At 34.9% G+C, this 19,239-nt stretch overlaps 1 protein-coding gene across 3 annotated transcripts in view; it reads left to right on the top strand.

Annotated features, from left to right (window-relative positions):
• Positions 1-19,239, top strand: part of prr16 (proline rich 16) — a 702,720-nt gene that overhangs the window by 182,983 nt on the left and 500,498 nt on the right. Inside the window, exon 1 of one of the 3 annotated variants that reach the window (XM_039758988.1) lies at positions 9,141-9,183. The exons of 1 other annotated variant lie outside the window; for it this stretch is intronic. Coding sequence is in view for 1 of the 2 variants with exons in the window: in XM_039758986.1 (XP_039614920.1) it covers positions 9,678-9,704 (27 nt within the window). In the remaining variant the exon portion in view is untranslated. Of the gene's footprint in view, positions 1-9,140; positions 9,184-9,632; positions 9,705-19,239 lie in introns of those variants that run through there. One more of the 3 variants, XM_039758986.1, reaches the window with a different exon arrangement.

Here is a 19,239-nt window from a genome sequence, read left to right on the forward strand (position 1 = left end):
AAGCTGCCATTTTCATAGGCAGTAATGCAGCCCCATACTGTCGGAAATGCAGGCTTTTGAATTGAGCACTGATAACAACCCAGATGGTCCCTCTCCTGCACCTTCAATTTTGTTGTTCCTTTGTAAAAGTGACAATGACAATAAAGATCTATCTATCTATCTATCTATCTATCTATCTATCTATCTATCTATCTATCTATCTATCTCCTCTGTAGTTCAGATGACGTGGCGTCCATGTTTTCTAAAATGAATTTCAAATTTCCATTCCTCTGACCACTGAACAATTTTCCACTATGGCTCAGTCCATTTTAAAAAAGCTTTGGCCAAGAGAAGACGGCAGCATTTCTGGATCATGTTCGCATTTTGCTTCTTCTTTGCATGATTGAGCTTTAAGCTGCATTTGTGAATGGCATGGCAAATTGTGTTTACAGACAATGGTTTCTAGAAGTGCTCCTGAGTACATGCAGTGATTTCCCTGACAGAATCATGCCTGTTTTTGATGCAGTGCTACCTGAGGGCCTGACGTTCAAGAATCTTTTGATGATACTGTGTATTGTAGATGATGAGATATTCAAAGTCTTTGAAGCTGTGCAAAGTGTTGCAGCCATCAAATTCAAAATGAGCTAATATTTTTCATGCAATAATAAATTGTCTCATTTTCAACATTTGATATATTTGCTATGTTCTGTTGTAAGTAAAATATGGGTTCACGAGATTTGCAAATCACTGCATTCTGTTTTTATTTACATATTACACAAAGTCCAAGTTTTTTGGAATTGGAGTTATAATTAAACGTGATCCACGATGCCTGGCCCAAGCATGTTGAGGGAGTATTGCATTTTTCTACGTACATTAGCTCATCTCTTCCTTTGAATACATGCAGGTACCCCTATTTAATACTAGTATTTACAGAATCTCCCCTACAGTCAGTGTAGCTACTAATGTCTGGACATCTTCTGTAGGTCTCATTTTTGTCCTTTGTCATGCCAGGGAAATCTCCGTCCCTTGCAGCTTCTTGCTAACTGAACACCCCTTTACCCACAATATCACACCAAACTATACTTTTTCAACTTTCATTTTCTCTCTCTCAGTCTCATTATCTACAGAATGGTACCTGTATCATAAATCTAGAAAACATGGAGCATCTTAGCAACCTAACACATAAAATGGTGGCAGTCACGAAAGGTCCAAACCATAAATACAAAAACCAAATACATAAAATGACAATGAAGTTATGTCATAAAAATTAATAAACACATAAAACAAAAATGTAACATTATTTGCACAGTCCTGACAGTGATAATGTAGTGGTTCACAGAAGGCTTCTTGATGCACAGTGAGATTAATTTGAATGGTGCACCATGCCTAAGCATTGTTGTTGACACTTTGCTTGTCTTTGTGACCACAGCTGTTTTTCAAATAGATAATAATGCAGAATAATGCACCATGTCATAAAGCAAACATCATCTTAGGGTTGTTCCATGAATGTTGCATTGATTTCTGATTACTGCAGTGGCATTTCTTTCTCTTTTCATTCATACAGTTTGTATAGTACTCATGCCAATCTAGGAAAAGAATGTTAAAAATATGTTTGATACTTAAGTTCTTAATTAATATAGTTTTAAAATCATATTAAGACAATTGTGATATGCTAAACTGATCTTAAAGTTTATTATACATTTAAAAGATAAGTTTTTGGAAGGTTTAAGGTCTATAATCATTAAAATGCTTTTTGATTGAGTAATTCAATGCATTCTCAATAGGTCTCAAGGATTGATGCCTAAGTAAATAAGAAAAAATACTTAATAACTTTTTACTACTGGCCATAGCGGAAAGTAAATTTTAAAAGCTAAATAATTGTGTGGTTATATACAGCATTCCATGAAATATAAAGCAGGAGATTACGCTTCATATAGTAATATAGTTGTATGGCTGCATATATAATTCTGTGAGGTTTTGCTCTCTAAATTACAAGAAAGACATAATAGTGTTAAGAGAAGTTTAAAGAGAAACTACCAGTCTTACTCCTGGTTTAGCAGGTTTGAATTATAAGGACAAATGGAAGAATACAAATCTCTTCAACTATTCTCTTCCCTTAGCAAACAGATAAAAACAAGACATGATAGAAATGTTTAGATTAGTAAGTGAATGAGAAAATAAGATGTCACTCAATCCATTTAAATATGTTCTTTAAACATTTTATGAGGGCACGGATGGAGATTGGTTAATAGTAAATTTTCCCAATAGACAAGAAAATTATTTCTGAATACAAAGAAATCTGCAGTAGTTACATTGAAATAGTCATTAAGTGGTTTAGCTGCAAGTGGAACCTTGGGGGCCTACAAACTGTAACTTGGCGTTTTTTGGACATATTAGGTTAGTAGATATTCATGAGCAATATTGAGTTGAATAACCTCTTCTGGCTATAACCTTTGTCATATACTGTATGACATGGTTCAGTTAGTTTTTTTTTTATAATAAGGTGCTATTAAAGTCATGGGAATTGGAAGTCTTGCTTATTATGTGCTGAATGACAAGTAGCACTTCTGCAAATGTAATGTACAGGCGGGACAATTAGCACCCTCACACTTGTAATAAACTTGATCAAGCATTTAAAGATGTGACTTACAAAGTTGCACTTGAGTATAGGCAGGGTGATTATTGATAGAGGGTTAGTAAGTGGAGAAAGTGATGTTGCTTTGATCGCTCAAGGAACAATAGTATAAGGAAGATGAAAGATTGGGTTGAAAGGTAGCAAGAGCAGAAATGGGCAATGTGAAGAGATGGATATGCCTTAGGGGGGAGCAGGGTCATTTCTGTTCTGCTGCAGCAAGGAGCAGAAATGATGGCATGCTGGTACATGCTTCATGCATACCGACCTCTAAGGTGTTAAAGAGTGACAGTTTAGGAGTCCAGGTTTGAAGATAATGTCCAGGCAGCAGGGTCTTGAAAGATGAAGATGAATTATGGTATGAAAAAGGAGTGAATGAGGCGAACAAGAGTCACTAGTAGATTATTTGGCAAAGTGACGAAGGTGTGACGTGATCACATTTAGAGACTTATACTTCATTGAGTTTTATTAGTATTGCTATTAACATTAGTGGTTTAGGATAAGATAAACTTTACTAATCCCATGGGGAAATTCAAATGCATGCAGCAGCAGAAACATAAAAAACAAGAATACAGACTCACAGGACAGATAATGCATAAAATGAATCAATCGATAAATAAATAAAAATAAATTTAACCAGTGCATTGGGTGAGAGCAGAAAACACCCCAGAGACGCTTCTTAAAACACTGTGTTGGCGTAAGCACCAAGAGAGCACCACCTAGATGGGATGGAGGAGATATTTAGATATCCAGTTTTGCCATCATCATCCTATTTGTGATGGAGCAGGATTTTAGGTATTGTGATTCTTTTGTGCTCAGGTTGCTTCCTCAGGAGATTGAAACGTAGAACACCCCACTGGCTAGTAAGGACTGACAGAACATTTCCAGCAGCTTGCTGTACACATCCAAAGACCTGAGTTGCCTTAGGAAGTACAGTCTGCTCTGGCCTTTCTTGTACAGTGACACTGTGTTGGTAGACAAGTCCGTTTTATTGTTTATGTGACCCTCTATGTTCTTGGAGCTTTGCATCACTCCCACATCCATCCCCTGAATGGTGACTGGAATGAAAGGCTCCCTTGGCTTCTTTTTTAGCATTTATTAGTTTTACTGTTTTGAGAAATGACCGGTTGAAGAATTCTTATGTTTTTAACTGTGTGATATTTATTGCTTGTACAGGTAGACATCCTGATTGTCTTTGGCTTTTATGAATGTGCGTGTTTATTATGGATGAATTTACTTATACATTTGCACCCTGATACTGTTTATAATAAATTTTGCACATTATGCACACTTTTGTCCAGTTTTGTCCCATCAATTCCTCTCGTCCACCCTTGGTTTACAAGCTACAAGAGACCTATAAGAAGAAGTTGGTGGCCAAGGCTGAGCATCACAAACTGTACATATGTTTAAATAGTATTCAACATCTGATGTGATTACATACTAAAAAAGACCATTGTTGTCTGCAAATGGAGCTGTTAATTATATGTTCAAAAATTGAAGTCATTTATAAGGCTGGCACTTTATAAAGTAATTGTATTTTTTTTTTTTTTTATTGAAAGCTGTTTAGTTAATTATTTTAAATTGATTGTACCTTTTGTATTGATGTAATTCATTGCTAGCAACTGCTGAAGAATGTGAAATGATTGTATACATGTGATGCTGCATTTTACAATAGTTCAATTAAGATACTGAATTACTGATCTTTCTGAGACATATATGGTTTTTAAGAATTCATTATGGGCTGAAGCTTTATAACACTGAAATCAGTGCAATAAAGTATTTGAGTCTACACTGCAGCAATGTAATCAGGAAGAAGAGCTCACAAAATCATAAATAGCAATTTATGAATATAGCTGTTATCCTGATGAATTTATCTTTGAGACTTTTCTAGGCAGAGCCACCTTCATGTCTTTTGACACTGTAAACCAACATGCAGCTTGCTGAATCAAGTCAATCTCTTAAAATATACCAGTTCATTAATGCTTTCAACAGTGCTCATAAATCAGGGGCACTTTATCAATGAGAAGAGTACATTTGGCCTGATTGATATCAGCATATACAAGCAAAACATTTCGGTATAATTACACAGAGCCAGTTGCACAATGGAGAAGATAAAGTAAACAGTTTTAATAAAAAAAATACCTTATATGTTGTGCTACTATTGAAAACTACTTTGGCACTTAAAACAACATAAGGAATATTATTCTCTACGATAATACAGTATAAGACTGTGAACATTATGTTGCCTAGTATAATATTAATGATTTATTACAACCTACTTAACCTTATTTACAGTTATTGACTTTATTTGAGTCCACTTTGAGGAGAAAGAATCACTGATGTTCTGTGGTAGGCTTGAGCACTTTGTAATCTTTCACCATTAACCAAAGGCCTGCAACACTGAAGCAATCAAGGTTAATTCTTATGTTATTTTCAGGTCTTCCTTAATATTAATACATTGAAGATTTTGAACATTTAACTAATAACAGTTGATTCTGTTCTGTCAAAGCAAATAATCATATTGCATAGGAGATAAGCAAACTGTATCTGTAAAAATGTATTGGTGTTATATAGCACACAAACTAACTGAGCTGCATAATTTCACCGAAACCTTGAACAATTAATATTTTAAAAGAAATATAAATAATTAGACTTTGCCTGCTAATGATTTTGACAAGAGGCTTGTCAGTTAACCAGGAAACACTTTCCTAATACTCAGAACCATATGCCAAAGAAAATTATTTTTGATGCTAGTCATCTGAGCAGTGACTGATAACTTTCTTGGAAAAAAAATATAATACTAAACAAATTTCACTTTTAAGCACAACAAATTTCTTCCGTTTTATAAAATACATATTGTTATCTGTGGTTTTCAGATCTCTGCTCAGGACATTTCAATCATTCTATGTACGAGGGACGTTCAAATAGTTTCTGCACTTTTATATTTTCTTTGGAAAAAGGTGGGAGTAGTAATTGGCCATTAAAAAGTTGGAATTGCATTGCAAACGAAGGTGACTTATGTAGAAAAGTGATTTAATTTGTTTTGGAAATTCTTAAGAAATAGAGTTTAAAAAAAAGTGCGGAAACTTTTTGAACGTCCCTCGTTTGTGTTAAAATACACCAACAGCACACCTTATACAAATTAATAAGGTAGTGATTGGCTGTAACCAGGTGTGCCAATGATGTAACTTAATAAATACATGGGTGTATTGGATGGTAGCACAAATACCGTAGTGCCTGAAGAACAGTTTTGGAACTAACACACTTTTGTAGCTATAAAGTCATAGCTTTGTGCCCATATCTGGAAAGACTGCATTCTCAAAATGTAGGGTTCTAGCTGTCTTAAAGAAATTTTAAAAATGTTAGCAAGGAAATGCAGCATTAAGACCTAAAAACTGCCAGCATCTCATGAGTAGAACTTAAAGATTACTTATAGTAAAGTGCTTGCTTAGCATCTGGTAGAGTAGCATAGTACAAAAGTTCATACATTGACCAAAGAAGTCATAAAATAAATGCATGGTGCACTGAATTTTGTAAGTGGCCATTCCTGTAAAAAGTAGAGATTACAGTATGTGACAGATCATAAAGCATGGATTGTAAACAAGATTTACAAAAATGTAAGTGCTGTATATCAGAGGAAGAAGTACATTGATGTCAGTCTACAACCTTCTAGAAGGCTAATTTCAGACAACAACATTGAATATATGCTTAAACTGCTGTGGTCATGAGCACTGAAATGTACCAAAAGAATTTACTTCACTGGGCTGCATCTTCAGACATAATGATATCAAATACACTGTGGAAAACAAACAGTACTATTAATTAAAAGAACTATATGTATTGACAATTACCAACACTTCTACTGCAATGCTACATAGCTCGTCTTACTTCATATGCAATGGTTAGATAGAAATAAAATGTAATCTTTCACTTCCACTGTAGCTGCATTTTGTCAGTTTTTCCAGAATTGTAAAGCTACATATATGGCAAAGGTATGAAAGCAATAAAGGCAATCCCACAGTCTGATTAAATTCGTTTTAGCCTTTTAGGAAAAATGCAGAAACATTAAAAAATAAAGAAAGAATTTCATAACACACTCAAAAAAATGACTTTTCTAGGCTTCTTAACTGTATCTGTTTTCAGTTATTTCAGTTATTTTATTTAACATTACATTTATTTGTTTTGCATTCCATTATGGAATCATAAGTAAACCAAAATTGATTCAACGTCACTGGATAACAGACTAGAAAGTCACATATACTTGACAGGTTGGAGATGAGCTTTACTAAGCAATGAATAGTAACATCTACTGCTTATTTATTTAATAATGTATTCTACGCTTGGGCATTTCTGTGAAACTGAGCAAATTGCTATGTTTACAGGAGATATCATGCGTAGTAGCTTATGAAGAATGGCACAATCTCTTCAGCTTATGATGTATTTTCCAAGCAGTAATTAGACATTAAGTCATTAATTCATTTTCTATTCTTCTTTGGCCTCAGAGCCCAAACTACAACATAATGGAAGCTCTGTGAATTTGCTTAGACAGGGAAAAGAACAAAAAGCAAAAGATTGATGGCAAATTCAGCAAGAAGAGCAGTGCACCAGAGCATATTGCTTCAGTTCTGCATTTTTTGGAACCCCACTCAGAATATAGACTTTGCAGTTACTTTTTACTATATCTAAGTTAATACGTATTTATTCTAATGTTATGTAATGTCTTTATGAGCAAATATATACTTGCTGTCCAGTTAAGTAGCTTTAAAAATAATTTTCTCTGGTGGTGTAAGACAGTCTTTGCATATATGTATACATATAATAAAAAGATGCTTCCCTATATGCAGATGTTGGCCATATCATGGTATTTTATTAGGATTGTAAATTTCTCTGCCATTTTTTTCCCTTGCCACCTATAATTGCTAATTAGATTCAGACAGTTTTATCTGAGCAATTGAAAGTTCCCTGATCATGTGTTTGGAACAGAATTTTCAGATTATAAAGGAATGTTATTCAGTAAACAATGTATTCATTGTGATGTTACTGCTTTAACCTAGTGTTATCACCAATATCCCAAAAATTAAAATAACAAATTTTTACTAAACTGACTTGCATTCTCATGATTTTCCTTTACATCTAGCCCCTCTCTTATGAACTTGTTTTTCTGTGAGTTAAATTTTAAATGCACCAGTCTCCTCTTGTTTGTTACATTAACTGGCATTTAATCAAACCATCATTACATAACATCATTGGATTACTCTGCGTTGATCCAAAGACATTCTCACACACCCCGAGAGCCTGCTCTTAATATCTAAGAGTAATGTAGCTCTGTAAAGGAGTGCTCCTGAGTAACCTTTACCCTGTTGGCTGTCTGTTTTTATAGCTTTCTTTATAAAGTCCTTTAGTATTTGATGGGATGATTGTACTAGAAAATGGGTGTAGAGATGAAAATTCAGTGAGTGAAGCAGATGTAAAAGAACAAATGAGCCCATGATAAGGAAAACAGTTCATAACTCCAAACAACAGGCTGTTGGCTGTCTGATTTTGTACTTCCTTCATCAGTCTCTTCAAATTGTTCAAATAGCAATATTTTACATTCCTTAGTTCATGATAAATGTAATATTGTTCAATATTAAACCCTGGCTCAGTGAAGGTATTTCAGTAGTCATTTATGTATTTATTTATTCTTTTTTTTTTTAAATTTTGAGTGTTTTATCATCTTGGCTCCAATTTATATTACCATAAGCAGCAAACAGATGACAAGATGCAAAACATGTGTCTAAACAAAAAGCATATGCCATGTCTTACTGTGCTGCCTGTGCATAAAATAATTAATGAGAAACCACTAGCTAATTGATAGGGGATTTACGCTTTCAATATTCCTCTAAAAAATGTTAATTCTCCTTTGTCCCAAAGAGCATCTCAGGTAAACGTGATGATAAAAATATATAAATTTTGCATTCTTCATAAAGCATTTTTGTCAGTTAATTTGGTGCATGCACCAGGGTATGGGGATACATTGATTCTGTTTTGGATATCAACTTCGATTCAATTTTGCCTCCTTTGTTTTTCAGATAATTACTTTTTTACTAAAAAGACATCAGTGAAGCAGATGAAGTCTCTTTTGGATGTATATTTATTTTTGTTCCTTTTTTAGCAATTGCGTTGTGAATCATAACAAGGAGAAGCAATGTAGATGCCTTCCTGGCAGCAGAACAGTGGATCTTCTTTTTTTTCTGGCACAAATATTTGAGGGATTGTATGAGTATTTTCAACATGGAGAAGCCACACAACTGGGTTCTGAAGCTAAAGTTGTATTTTATGTGGTTCCTGTATCTGCAGATTGAGAGGTGTTTTTTTTTTTTTTCATGGGACTCGGTCAAGTCTATTCAAGGCATTTTTGACCTTCAATTAATAATTTTCAAGAATCTAAATACAACAAAGGATTGCATAGTATTCAATGCTGTATCTTGTGGATCACATCCTTGAAGCCTGAAGATTTTTCAATTTGCCCATAATCTGAGGTGTGAACCAAAGCAAACTTTGTGAAAAGAATCAGTACCTCCATTTATAAGGTAAATAGTTTTTCCCCCTTTTCTGCAGATAGGAGGGTAAATGCTGGAGTACCTCAGGGTCTTGTTCACATGTGAACACAGAATGAATAGCAAAATCAACTGAAATGCAGTGATCTGAATACTGAAGATAAAATACAATACAGCTATATTGAAGCAGTCCACAAACAAAGTTATCAGTTTACTCATAATGCTTCAAAATCATCATCTAAGATCACAAGTGACCAACCGAATGAGATTTTCATGATGCAGTAACAAGATGCATATTTCATGGAATCTATTTCTATAACAGGGTGATTAGGAAGTTTACAATCTGGAAGGACCACAGTGTTAGAGTCATTGCCAGTCTGGAATTAAGAGGCCATTTGAACATGTGATGGAAATATGGCTGATCATCTAGCCTCAGCATGTGTTCCAGGTAGAGCCCATTAAGACCCAGGGCACACTGAAGGCATTATATTTTTTTCTTATCCTGAAAATCACCCTGGAACTGAAGAATGTGTCTTGGTACAAGGAGAAATCTGGTCAGATTTTTGTTATTGCATATCTCACTTATACAAATGGATTAACCATGAAACTTTAGAAGATATTGTAAGAAGTGCACCTATCAAAAATATTATAGTTCAGTATAAAACATTTACCTTTGGAAACCTTCCTAGTTTTTAATTCACATTGAATTTTTTAATTAGTATATCCCATATCTCTCTCTGTGCTTGAACCTAGCCTTTTTATATTATTATCACATTCTTGTTAGACAATTGTTTGTAAGTAATTTTTTTAAAAGTAGGTTATTGTGACCTAAATTTGTATGGGCTGCTTGTCTATAATACAATATGTTTATTTCTTTGCTATAGTTAAATACATAGATACCACTGAGTGTAGAATGATGGGCAAAGGTATTTGACAGTGGGGTGTATCTAGATGAGAGGGTAAAGCTAAACAATCAATTTGATTGTGACACTGTTTTAATTTTATAAAATGTTATCTCTGATTTTAAACATAAAATACAATTTATTTTTGTATAGCCCAAAATCACACAAGGAGTGCCACAATGGGCTTTAACGGGCCCCCAGCCTTGACTCTCTAAGAAGACAAGGGAAAAACTCCCAAAAAAACCCTTGTAGGTAAAAAATGGAAGAAACACAGTTTAAAGAGAGACCCTTTCCAGGTAGGTTGTGTGTGCAGTGGGTGTCAAAAAAGGAGGTAAATACAATACAACACATAGAACAGAACACAAGTAGCCCTAAATACAATATAATAGTGCAGTATAACTATGCATTAATTGCATTTATAATGTAAGTAATGCATATTTTTCCTTATTTGGTTAGTAATATAAAAAAAAAAAAAAACTAAACCGAAAACATGACTTTGTGCTTTAGCTCTACAGTTGTGCCAGGTTCAGTATGGGAAAATACACTGTGAAAAGTTATTTCAGTCTAAAATACTGCTTCAAAACCATAACAGTGGTGAAATAACCACAAAAAATAGTGACACAAATAATAATTTTATATTTAGCTTCTGTTTAAGAATCAATCAAGTTCAATCCGTGTTAAGCTCTTCTGGAAAACCCCATTAAACATCAGCAGAATTAATCCAGATACGGTGGCTAGCATATTTGCATTGTCTTTCTTTTGCAGCTTGCTGAGAAGCTGTAAGTGCTCTAGCCATTACATCTTTCCACGGACAGAATGATTATGTAGAAAGGTTATGATGGGCTATATTTCAAACACCCCATGGAACACAGGGTTGCTGTTTAAAACAGCAATACAAATCTCATTTGCACACTCCACCTAACTCACAGGTGCATAGCCAGGGCCTAGATTAATCCCATTATCACCTCAAATGCATAAATATTTTCTTGATTGTTATGGATTCAGATTCTTCTCCATTTTAAACATTGTCTCAGACTACTCTAAATGGCACAGTTAATCACAACCTGGATTGAATTTGACTAGTTATTCAAATATGTAGTCTCTGCATAATCAGAACTGTGTAAGCTGTACAAGCATCACTTCAGTCTGTAATCTAGTATGTTATAAATGGGAAGGCTAAACCTATCATCACAGCAAAAATGAAATCACTGCACATACCCCAACAGAAATGAAATTGACTTAACAATGTTAATATTAAGGATGGAATCAGATAACAGAACAATATATGGACCCTAGGGTTGCACAGTATGCTGGTACTTGAAAAAAACAAATAAGTTTTAAAAAGTTCAGTACCAACATTTTGAGATTTTCAGTACCTGAAGTAAATGCCCACTCAACTCCTGCACCCCTTCGAGACTTGATAGAGTAGACGGGGGAATCAAGAGCTTATATATGCTGTAGACTTCCTAAAATCGCATGCTTTGACATGACCAGGGGCTTCATGTTTAAACAGTGTGTAAGCACAAAAATGTTGCATACGCCTGTTTCCACACTCACATTGCAATATATAAAAACTAAACTTGGCGTAAAGCCACGCACATTCTCATGCCAACTCCTATCTATCTATCTAAACCATTGCATTTGCAAGTTTTCGGCTCGGTTTTGCATACTGGTGACACCAAGCATCAAAGCAGTTCTAGTTCCTGTGTAGTTTCCCTTTATTTTTTAGATTCACATTCCTGACACGGCTTTATCAAATACACTGAAATTAACCGCATATCATTTTTTAGTTTAAGGCATCTGAATGTAATCAACCTGTAACTATATAATGGTGCACAGAATGGCCAAAGTATTCCAAATACCAAAGCTGCTTTAGCGTTGTTACTCTCAGTGCACCAGTCAGAGTATTTTAACCCATTGTATCTGAGGGTGGAATCACAGCTATACAGCAGCTAATTGGAAAGCTCTATGGCAGATTGTGTCAAGAGCGGAGAGAATTATCGGGATATAGCATCTACCCTGGAGAATATTTATAGCACACACTGCCTCAGCCATGCACACAGTCTATTTGAACCTCTGCCATTCTGCAAACGCTTCAGATCCTTTCCTGTAGGGAGCTCGCTCTTCCGAAAGAGTTTCATCCCAAGAGCTCTAAATGCACTCAGTCAATCAAGTGCTTCCACTAGAACTTTTTGTACTTATAAGTACAATTACCTCACTATAAAATTGCATTATTGTTGTAACATTGAACAACTTCAGCCACTTATGCTTTCATATTGTATATTTTTAATTTTTTTTTATCATATTACTGTTGTTGTTATTATTATTATTGTTGTTGTTTTTGTTGTTGGTGGTGTTGTTATTTTACCATTTTATTGGAAAATAAGTTTATTGAGGATTTGTATATTGAATCTCATTGTACCATACAATAATAGAAAGAGACAGTATTGCTGCATTAAATTATTTATCATGGGTCACATGCAGCGCAGCAAGCATCTTGTGGGAGACAGGTACAATCTCTGGACAGGGGAATATGAAGCATTTAACGTGCTACTTTAGTTACGATGGTATTTGAGAAACTAGTAAATAATTTTATGATGAAGTTTATAGCGTTCTGCTTTAATGATAAAGTAAACTGTGACCCTGTTTTTTTTTTATTTTCTCTGTACCCTAATACGATTCCATATGACACTCAGATGGTGGGCTATGATTCGCCTTTTGACGGCAACTTTGATATCTGACCACTTCTTTTTTATTTTGGGCACTGTGCGACTTTCTGAACTTAAACTTTTTCTAAGCCACCCTATGTCACTTTATCAACTTTATTTTGTTGTTTATACCAATGCTTAAACCAACAAATAGTATGTTTTTCCTTGCCTCCACTTGGTATTTGCTAAAATGATTCTATTTTCCCTGTTCTTTTGCCATTCTCTTTTAACTGAATGTTGAACAGAAAGGAAAATGTATATTGATTTGCATATTAAAATATGCTAAATTTTGGGAAGAGTCAGGGTGGGACGGCAGGTGTGTATATGAGCGTTACTTTTCACGCTGACCAGGATTCATGTAGCGGAAGTGCGTGGAAGTTGGCTTACACACGGTTTTGTGCATCTGAATTTTTTTATGCGTATACACATTTCCACTTTTGTCCGTATGCTATATTTTAGTGTGAATTCTACGCATGCCGATATTCATGAGGCCCCAGCACTTCAGAGGAAACTCCCTTCCATTGCTTTAATGCATACTACATGCTGGTTAGGGGGAAGTGGTGCAAAATGCGTTGTGATGGCACTGCACACCAGGGGGCTGCAGTAAGTTATCTGTTATTTGCATCAAATTTGTTTTGGTACCTGTACTGAGGTCTAAAATCTGGTATCATTACCAAAGTCAATATTTTAGTGCCAGTCCAAAACCTTTGAACACTCACTATTTAAATCATTAAAATTACATTTGCGTGTCCTTTGAACTGAAGTTTTTTGACTGTGTTGCAGTGTGGCTGTTCACAGAGTTGACATAAAATATATAATAATCATCGTTATTGTTGGCATAAATTATTTTTTAGAAGTTTAATGATGCAGACCTTGTCTGTGGCTTTCTCCTTGACCATTAATATACTCATAACAAGCTGGGTGCTGAACTATAAAACGGATGTCATGGTCTGAACTTGAATGTAATTTTCACTTTATAGATAAATCTACAAATTTCTCTTGCCATAGCGTCCAAATTGGTAACTGGGATCTAGGGTATAGGCAGCTAAAACTACTAGCATTATGGTGGCCTTAAGTTGGCGGTGCAGAAAAAATCTATTTTGCAAAATGAATCGGTGACCTACAGTGTGGATAGCACTGGGCATTCTGAACACCGCTATGACAGTCATTACCTATCCAACCCTCCATGTTTTTTAAAACCCACCTAATGTAATACAGGACCATGGGTTTGGAGACAATTATAAAGGAGATGGTAGTTCATTATGGAGGGACACATCACCACAGCATGCAGAGAAAAGCAAACACAGACACAGGGAGAGTGTGTAGACCCTATTAATGATTGGGCTATAGTCACCTGTAGTATTAAGCACTATGCCACCATATCCTTTCATTAATATTTAAGTGCTGCTACTTCTAAGATGCATGTTTCATTGGCTTTAGCTTTTAAAAGTCATCATATGATCACCTTGCTTTTTGTAATAACAACCCTTTCCAATATGCCATCTTTGGTTCTAAGATGTCCTTCTTAGACTCAAATACTGTACTGTGAAGCTCTGACCCTCTTCTGATGTCAATTTTTGCATGATACATGGTATGCTATGAATAAATGCAGTGATCTAGCCTGAAATGTGTACTGAATTAGGTTGTGTCATTATTCCTAATTATTGCTTTGATTTTGTTTATTGTTTTTCCATGGACACCTACTACTGTATGAGTTTGCCCGGTGCTCCACTATTTACATGCTTTAGTTCTGCATTTTAGTTTGATCCTGTTTTGCTGCTTTGTTTCATTGTTCCAGTTGGACTTCAACATGACATTCTGTTGCCAATCTTCAATATTCCAGCACATTTGACAGGGATGGCTGGGTGTTTCCGCTTTGGACAACTATTGCTCTTTTGTGATAGTTTCTTTTTTTAGAGATCTTCATCATAGTTCTTTATCATTTGTTAGTCATTCCTGCAGCCCTGCCACATCCGAAAAACATGATTCATATATTTCTCTCATATGTACAACATGCAAATTTAGCATGATACTGTATACTAAATATATGTATCTCTCTATATATAAAAAAAAATCCTGGAATGTAAAAGTCAGGCGACGAGACGTGATCTTCTCAGAAGTTGTCGAAAGATATTTTAAAGACCCGCAAGACAACAAAGACGGGCCATGGAGCATCTTGCGGGGACCGTAAACATGAGACTTGGTGCCAAGAGATTGTCCCAGGGCAGTCTCGCGGGGACGTGGAACATAAGAGTCTTGCAAGACACGCCCTTCTTATCAATTAAGAGCTCGGACAGCCCAACAAAACATTCAGTCATGTAAAGTCACATGGCACACACAGAGCCTGTGCTCTCAGCAAAGAAGAAAGAGTAGTGCGGAGAAAAGACATACATATGCAGAGAAAGGTACAGAATATGAAAGCAGTTACAGTCGAAAGTATTTTAGCGTTCCAGCCAAGATGAAGCCTTTTTTGTTTTAAGTGAATGTTAGGTCTGTTCGAGGGAGGGCAGAGTACACCACGGCAGACTGATAGCTGGGTGCTGATTGATGCGGTAAAGGGGAGGCGAGACCTGTGGGAGGAAAGGTTGGAGAGGGTGCTAGAAAGTTGTGTTTGGGGTTACGCAGTCGGTGATTGTTAAAGTAGAACTTTTGTGACACTTTATTACGTCAGTCGATACAGTATCAAAAAAAAAAAAAGATAGCACAGATCAAAAAGAAGACAAAAAGAAATTAGTTTAAATCAGAGAATTTCAAAAACAGCGTTTAACTCGCATGCATTTATTGGTTACTTTGCAAAAACAATTATTAACTGCTGATGATGTGGATCGTTTTGTCTGTGCTGAAATTCCAAACAGAAAAACCTTTCCTACATTATGGTACAAAAGTCATTAAACACAAGTCTCACAGACCTCATTTAAAAGATTCAGCATATTGGGACATGAAAGATTCCAAATATTGTTTTTACAGAATTTCTGAAATGAAAGTGAAACTAATGAAATAGCAACAATTCGAAGAAAAAAAAATCTTACAAGTGTGTATCTGGAAAACCAAACACGGGGGTTGGCGAGCGAAGTGAGCAGGGGGTGAAGCCCCCTAGTACAATAAATGATTCAGTATAAGAAGTTGGCTACAGAATTGGCTATTTAAATTTGAAATATACGAGCAGTAATATTGATTTTTTGAAACTTGTTGAATTATTATTAGACAGTATGACTTAGTATTCAGATAATTTTTCTGTTCATTAATGTACTGCAATGTTCCTAGCAATTCTGTCTACATGCCACTGCTCCAGTTTTTTTGAAGTGTGTTGTACTGTTTGTGTAAAGCATTTTGTAAGTTGAGAAGCTGTATGTAAAAATTGTAAAGACTGTAAAAAAATTCCAAAGGAATTATTCATCTTGTGGTGCAAATTTAAAAACAAATACACACTGACATAACATGAAGGAGACTAGATACAATGATAAAAAATAACCTGTCCTCATTTAATTTTGATAAATTTAACTTAAAATTCATATTTTTTTCTGTTATAGCTGAACATTTGTTTTTTCCATAATAATTTTCCTTTATATAAATCAATATTTGATGTTTATTTAGCACATGAAGGAGTAGTGTACAAGATACAGAAAGAGTAGTAAAAAAATCACTTAATGTAAGCCCATTTATGGAATCTGTATTTTAAATTACATTCTAGTATTTCATATTTTGAAATTAATTTCACATTAAACTTGCTATGTAATATCAGCACCATTTTGTTGTTTGTTGATGGTCGTGTGCACTGCCATTTTGTGTTTTTAATTGTCACAATGCACAACATCATTGACCGTTTCCTATTTAAGATGAAGGCGAGCAGTACTCTAGCTTTGTGTTTAAAAGTAATAGGCAATGAATCACTACTGCTTTTTTTAGGGATCAGTTACATAGTAATGTTAAGTACCTCCAATCTTTCATTTTTCATGCAAGATTTTTCTTTAATGTTTAAGCTATTGCAGTTGGGTTTTTTTGTTCATTTTGCTTTCAGACTCATTGTTAGTTTTTCAACCATTCTTTCTTTTACCCATTTAACTTGCCAACATTTTCTTTTGCTGACCCAAAACCACTTATTTTTTGTGGCCTTCTGATAATGTGATCACTAGCTATATTGTAATGGTGTGGGACTTCAACAACAACAACAATATTTATTTATATAGCACATTTTCATACAAACAGTAGCTCAAAGTGCTTTACATAATAAAGAATAGAAAAATAAAAGACACAATAAGAAAACAAAATAAATCAACATTAATTAACATCTAATAAGAGTAAGGTCCAATGGCGGGGGGGACAGAAAAAACAAAGAAAAAACTCCAGACGGCTAGAGAAAAAAATAAAATCTGTAGGGATTCCAGACCATTAGACTGCCCAGTCCCCTCTGGGCATTCTACCTAACATAAATGAAACAGTCCTCTTTGGATTTAGGGTCCTCACGGAAGGGCTTGATGATGATGGTCATGTAGACTTGTGCCTTTTAATCCATCCATCATTGTTGGAGCATCATGAAGCTTTGAGTAGGTGGAGGTGGCGCAGGCCACCACCACAAAGAAACCGGAAAAAGAAACAGAAAAAGAGAGTAGGGGTCAGTACGGATTTTAGAGCCACCATGAGTAGCTATTATGAGGAAATTGAACATACATAGTATCAGGATTAAGTTAAATTAAGTTAAATTGAAGTTATAAAAAGGCCACGTTAAAGTAATGTGTTTTCAGCAGTGTTTTAAAGTGCTCTACTGTATCAGCCTGGCGAATTCCTATTGGCAGGCTATTCCAGATTTTAGGTGCATAGCAGCAGAAGGCCGTCTCACCACTTCTTTTAAGTTTTGTTCTCGGAATTCTAAGGAGACACTCATTTGGGGATCTGAGGTTACGATTTGGAATATAAGGTGTCAGACATTCCGACATATAAGATGGGGCAAGATTATTATTAAGCAGAAAATCAATAGCAACTTTGCTTTTCTCCCAAAAAACCTACCAGAACTTTAAGTGTACACAGCATTGTGGGAAAGTGAGACATCACAAGTGTTATCAGAACATTCCCATTATGCTTGAACTCAGCAAATTAACCGTTAATTCATTTATGCAAAAAAATGAATACCGCAGAATCAACACAGGCTATTACCACATTCAAATGTTTGTCAGGTAGTAGGTTTTCATATGCATGCTGCGCCCAGCCTCATTATTGTTTCAGGTAAGATAGACCATTTCTGTGAACCCATCTGTAGCTCCTACCTTACCTGGTGGAACTAGTGAAAGGCTACTTTTAAAACAGGATGACAGTTTTCCTTGTTTTAGCTCATGTTCATCATACTTTTACATTTTACTAGTGAGGTGCTTTCTTTCTTCCATGATTTCTGTTTTTGAGAAGACCTTGACTTGAAATTGTGATACATGATAATTACATCATGTGAATGGTGAGAAACTACAGCAGGTTAACAGAAGTCTGCTGTATTCCAAACTGTATTTAAACATCAAAAAACACATCAGAATGTATAAGCACATATCAATAATCTGTTCAATGTAATCTAAATCATAAATTATAATAACTGCACTTTTGTTGTGAATTTAGTTTTATTTGACTATTTTAATAAAGGTTATTGTGTTATTTATTGTCCAGCTCAATTCTTTTCCATAACACTAGAAACCATGTAACTGATTTCTTATACTTCAGGGGAACAGCTGAGCCACTAATGTAGCACCAAATTTGGAAAGGAGAGTTGCAAGAGACATGGGAGAAAGAAAAAAATACAAATGCAATGTGTCAGATTTGGTAGATTGTTGCTTCCAGAATGCAATGAACTATATGACAATAAAGGATGTCAGAAATAAATGCTTCCAGGATCTTTGACATAGATAAACCTTATTCAGTAATTTAAAAATATATTCATTATAGTATAAAAGAAACAACATGTGTGTGTCAGTTTTACTTGGGCCATATCATGCTTGGTTACAAAGAAACCAGGACTGAATGACCAAAAAATGATATTGGGACCCCAAACCCACATGACTTTTATCATGAAACATATTTCAAATTTAGAAAGCTGTAGTTTGAAATAACTAACTGAGTGAAACTCCCTTATACACATGTATATACTTTACATAACACACAAAAAAATCTGATTTTAGAAGAAAAAATTTAGCATAACATTAGCCAGCTATTCATATCACAACATTGAGATCCAATGGACATGTTAACAATAAGGACACTACAAGCATGCATCCTATTCGATAAGCTTGATTTTCAATTATTGTTAACTATAAGAAGCAACATAGGTACTTGTAACTGCTTTAAGGTTGGTTTATAAAGTTATAATCTCCCTTCTGTTAAGAATTTATAATAACAATAGATGAAATATAAACCATTAGAAATGTCTGCTAATTCATGAAAGTAAACAACATATTTGGTGGTGTTAGTGTTCATGTTATTCTCTTCTTATATACTTGGGATTT

The sequence above is a fragment of the Polypterus senegalus genome, chromosome 7 (assembly GCF_016835505.1).
Source record: "Polypterus senegalus isolate Bchr_013 chromosome 7, ASM1683550v1, whole genome shotgun sequence".
Lineage (NCBI taxonomy): Eukaryota > Metazoa > Chordata > Cladistia > Polypteriformes > Polypteridae > Polypterus > Polypterus senegalus.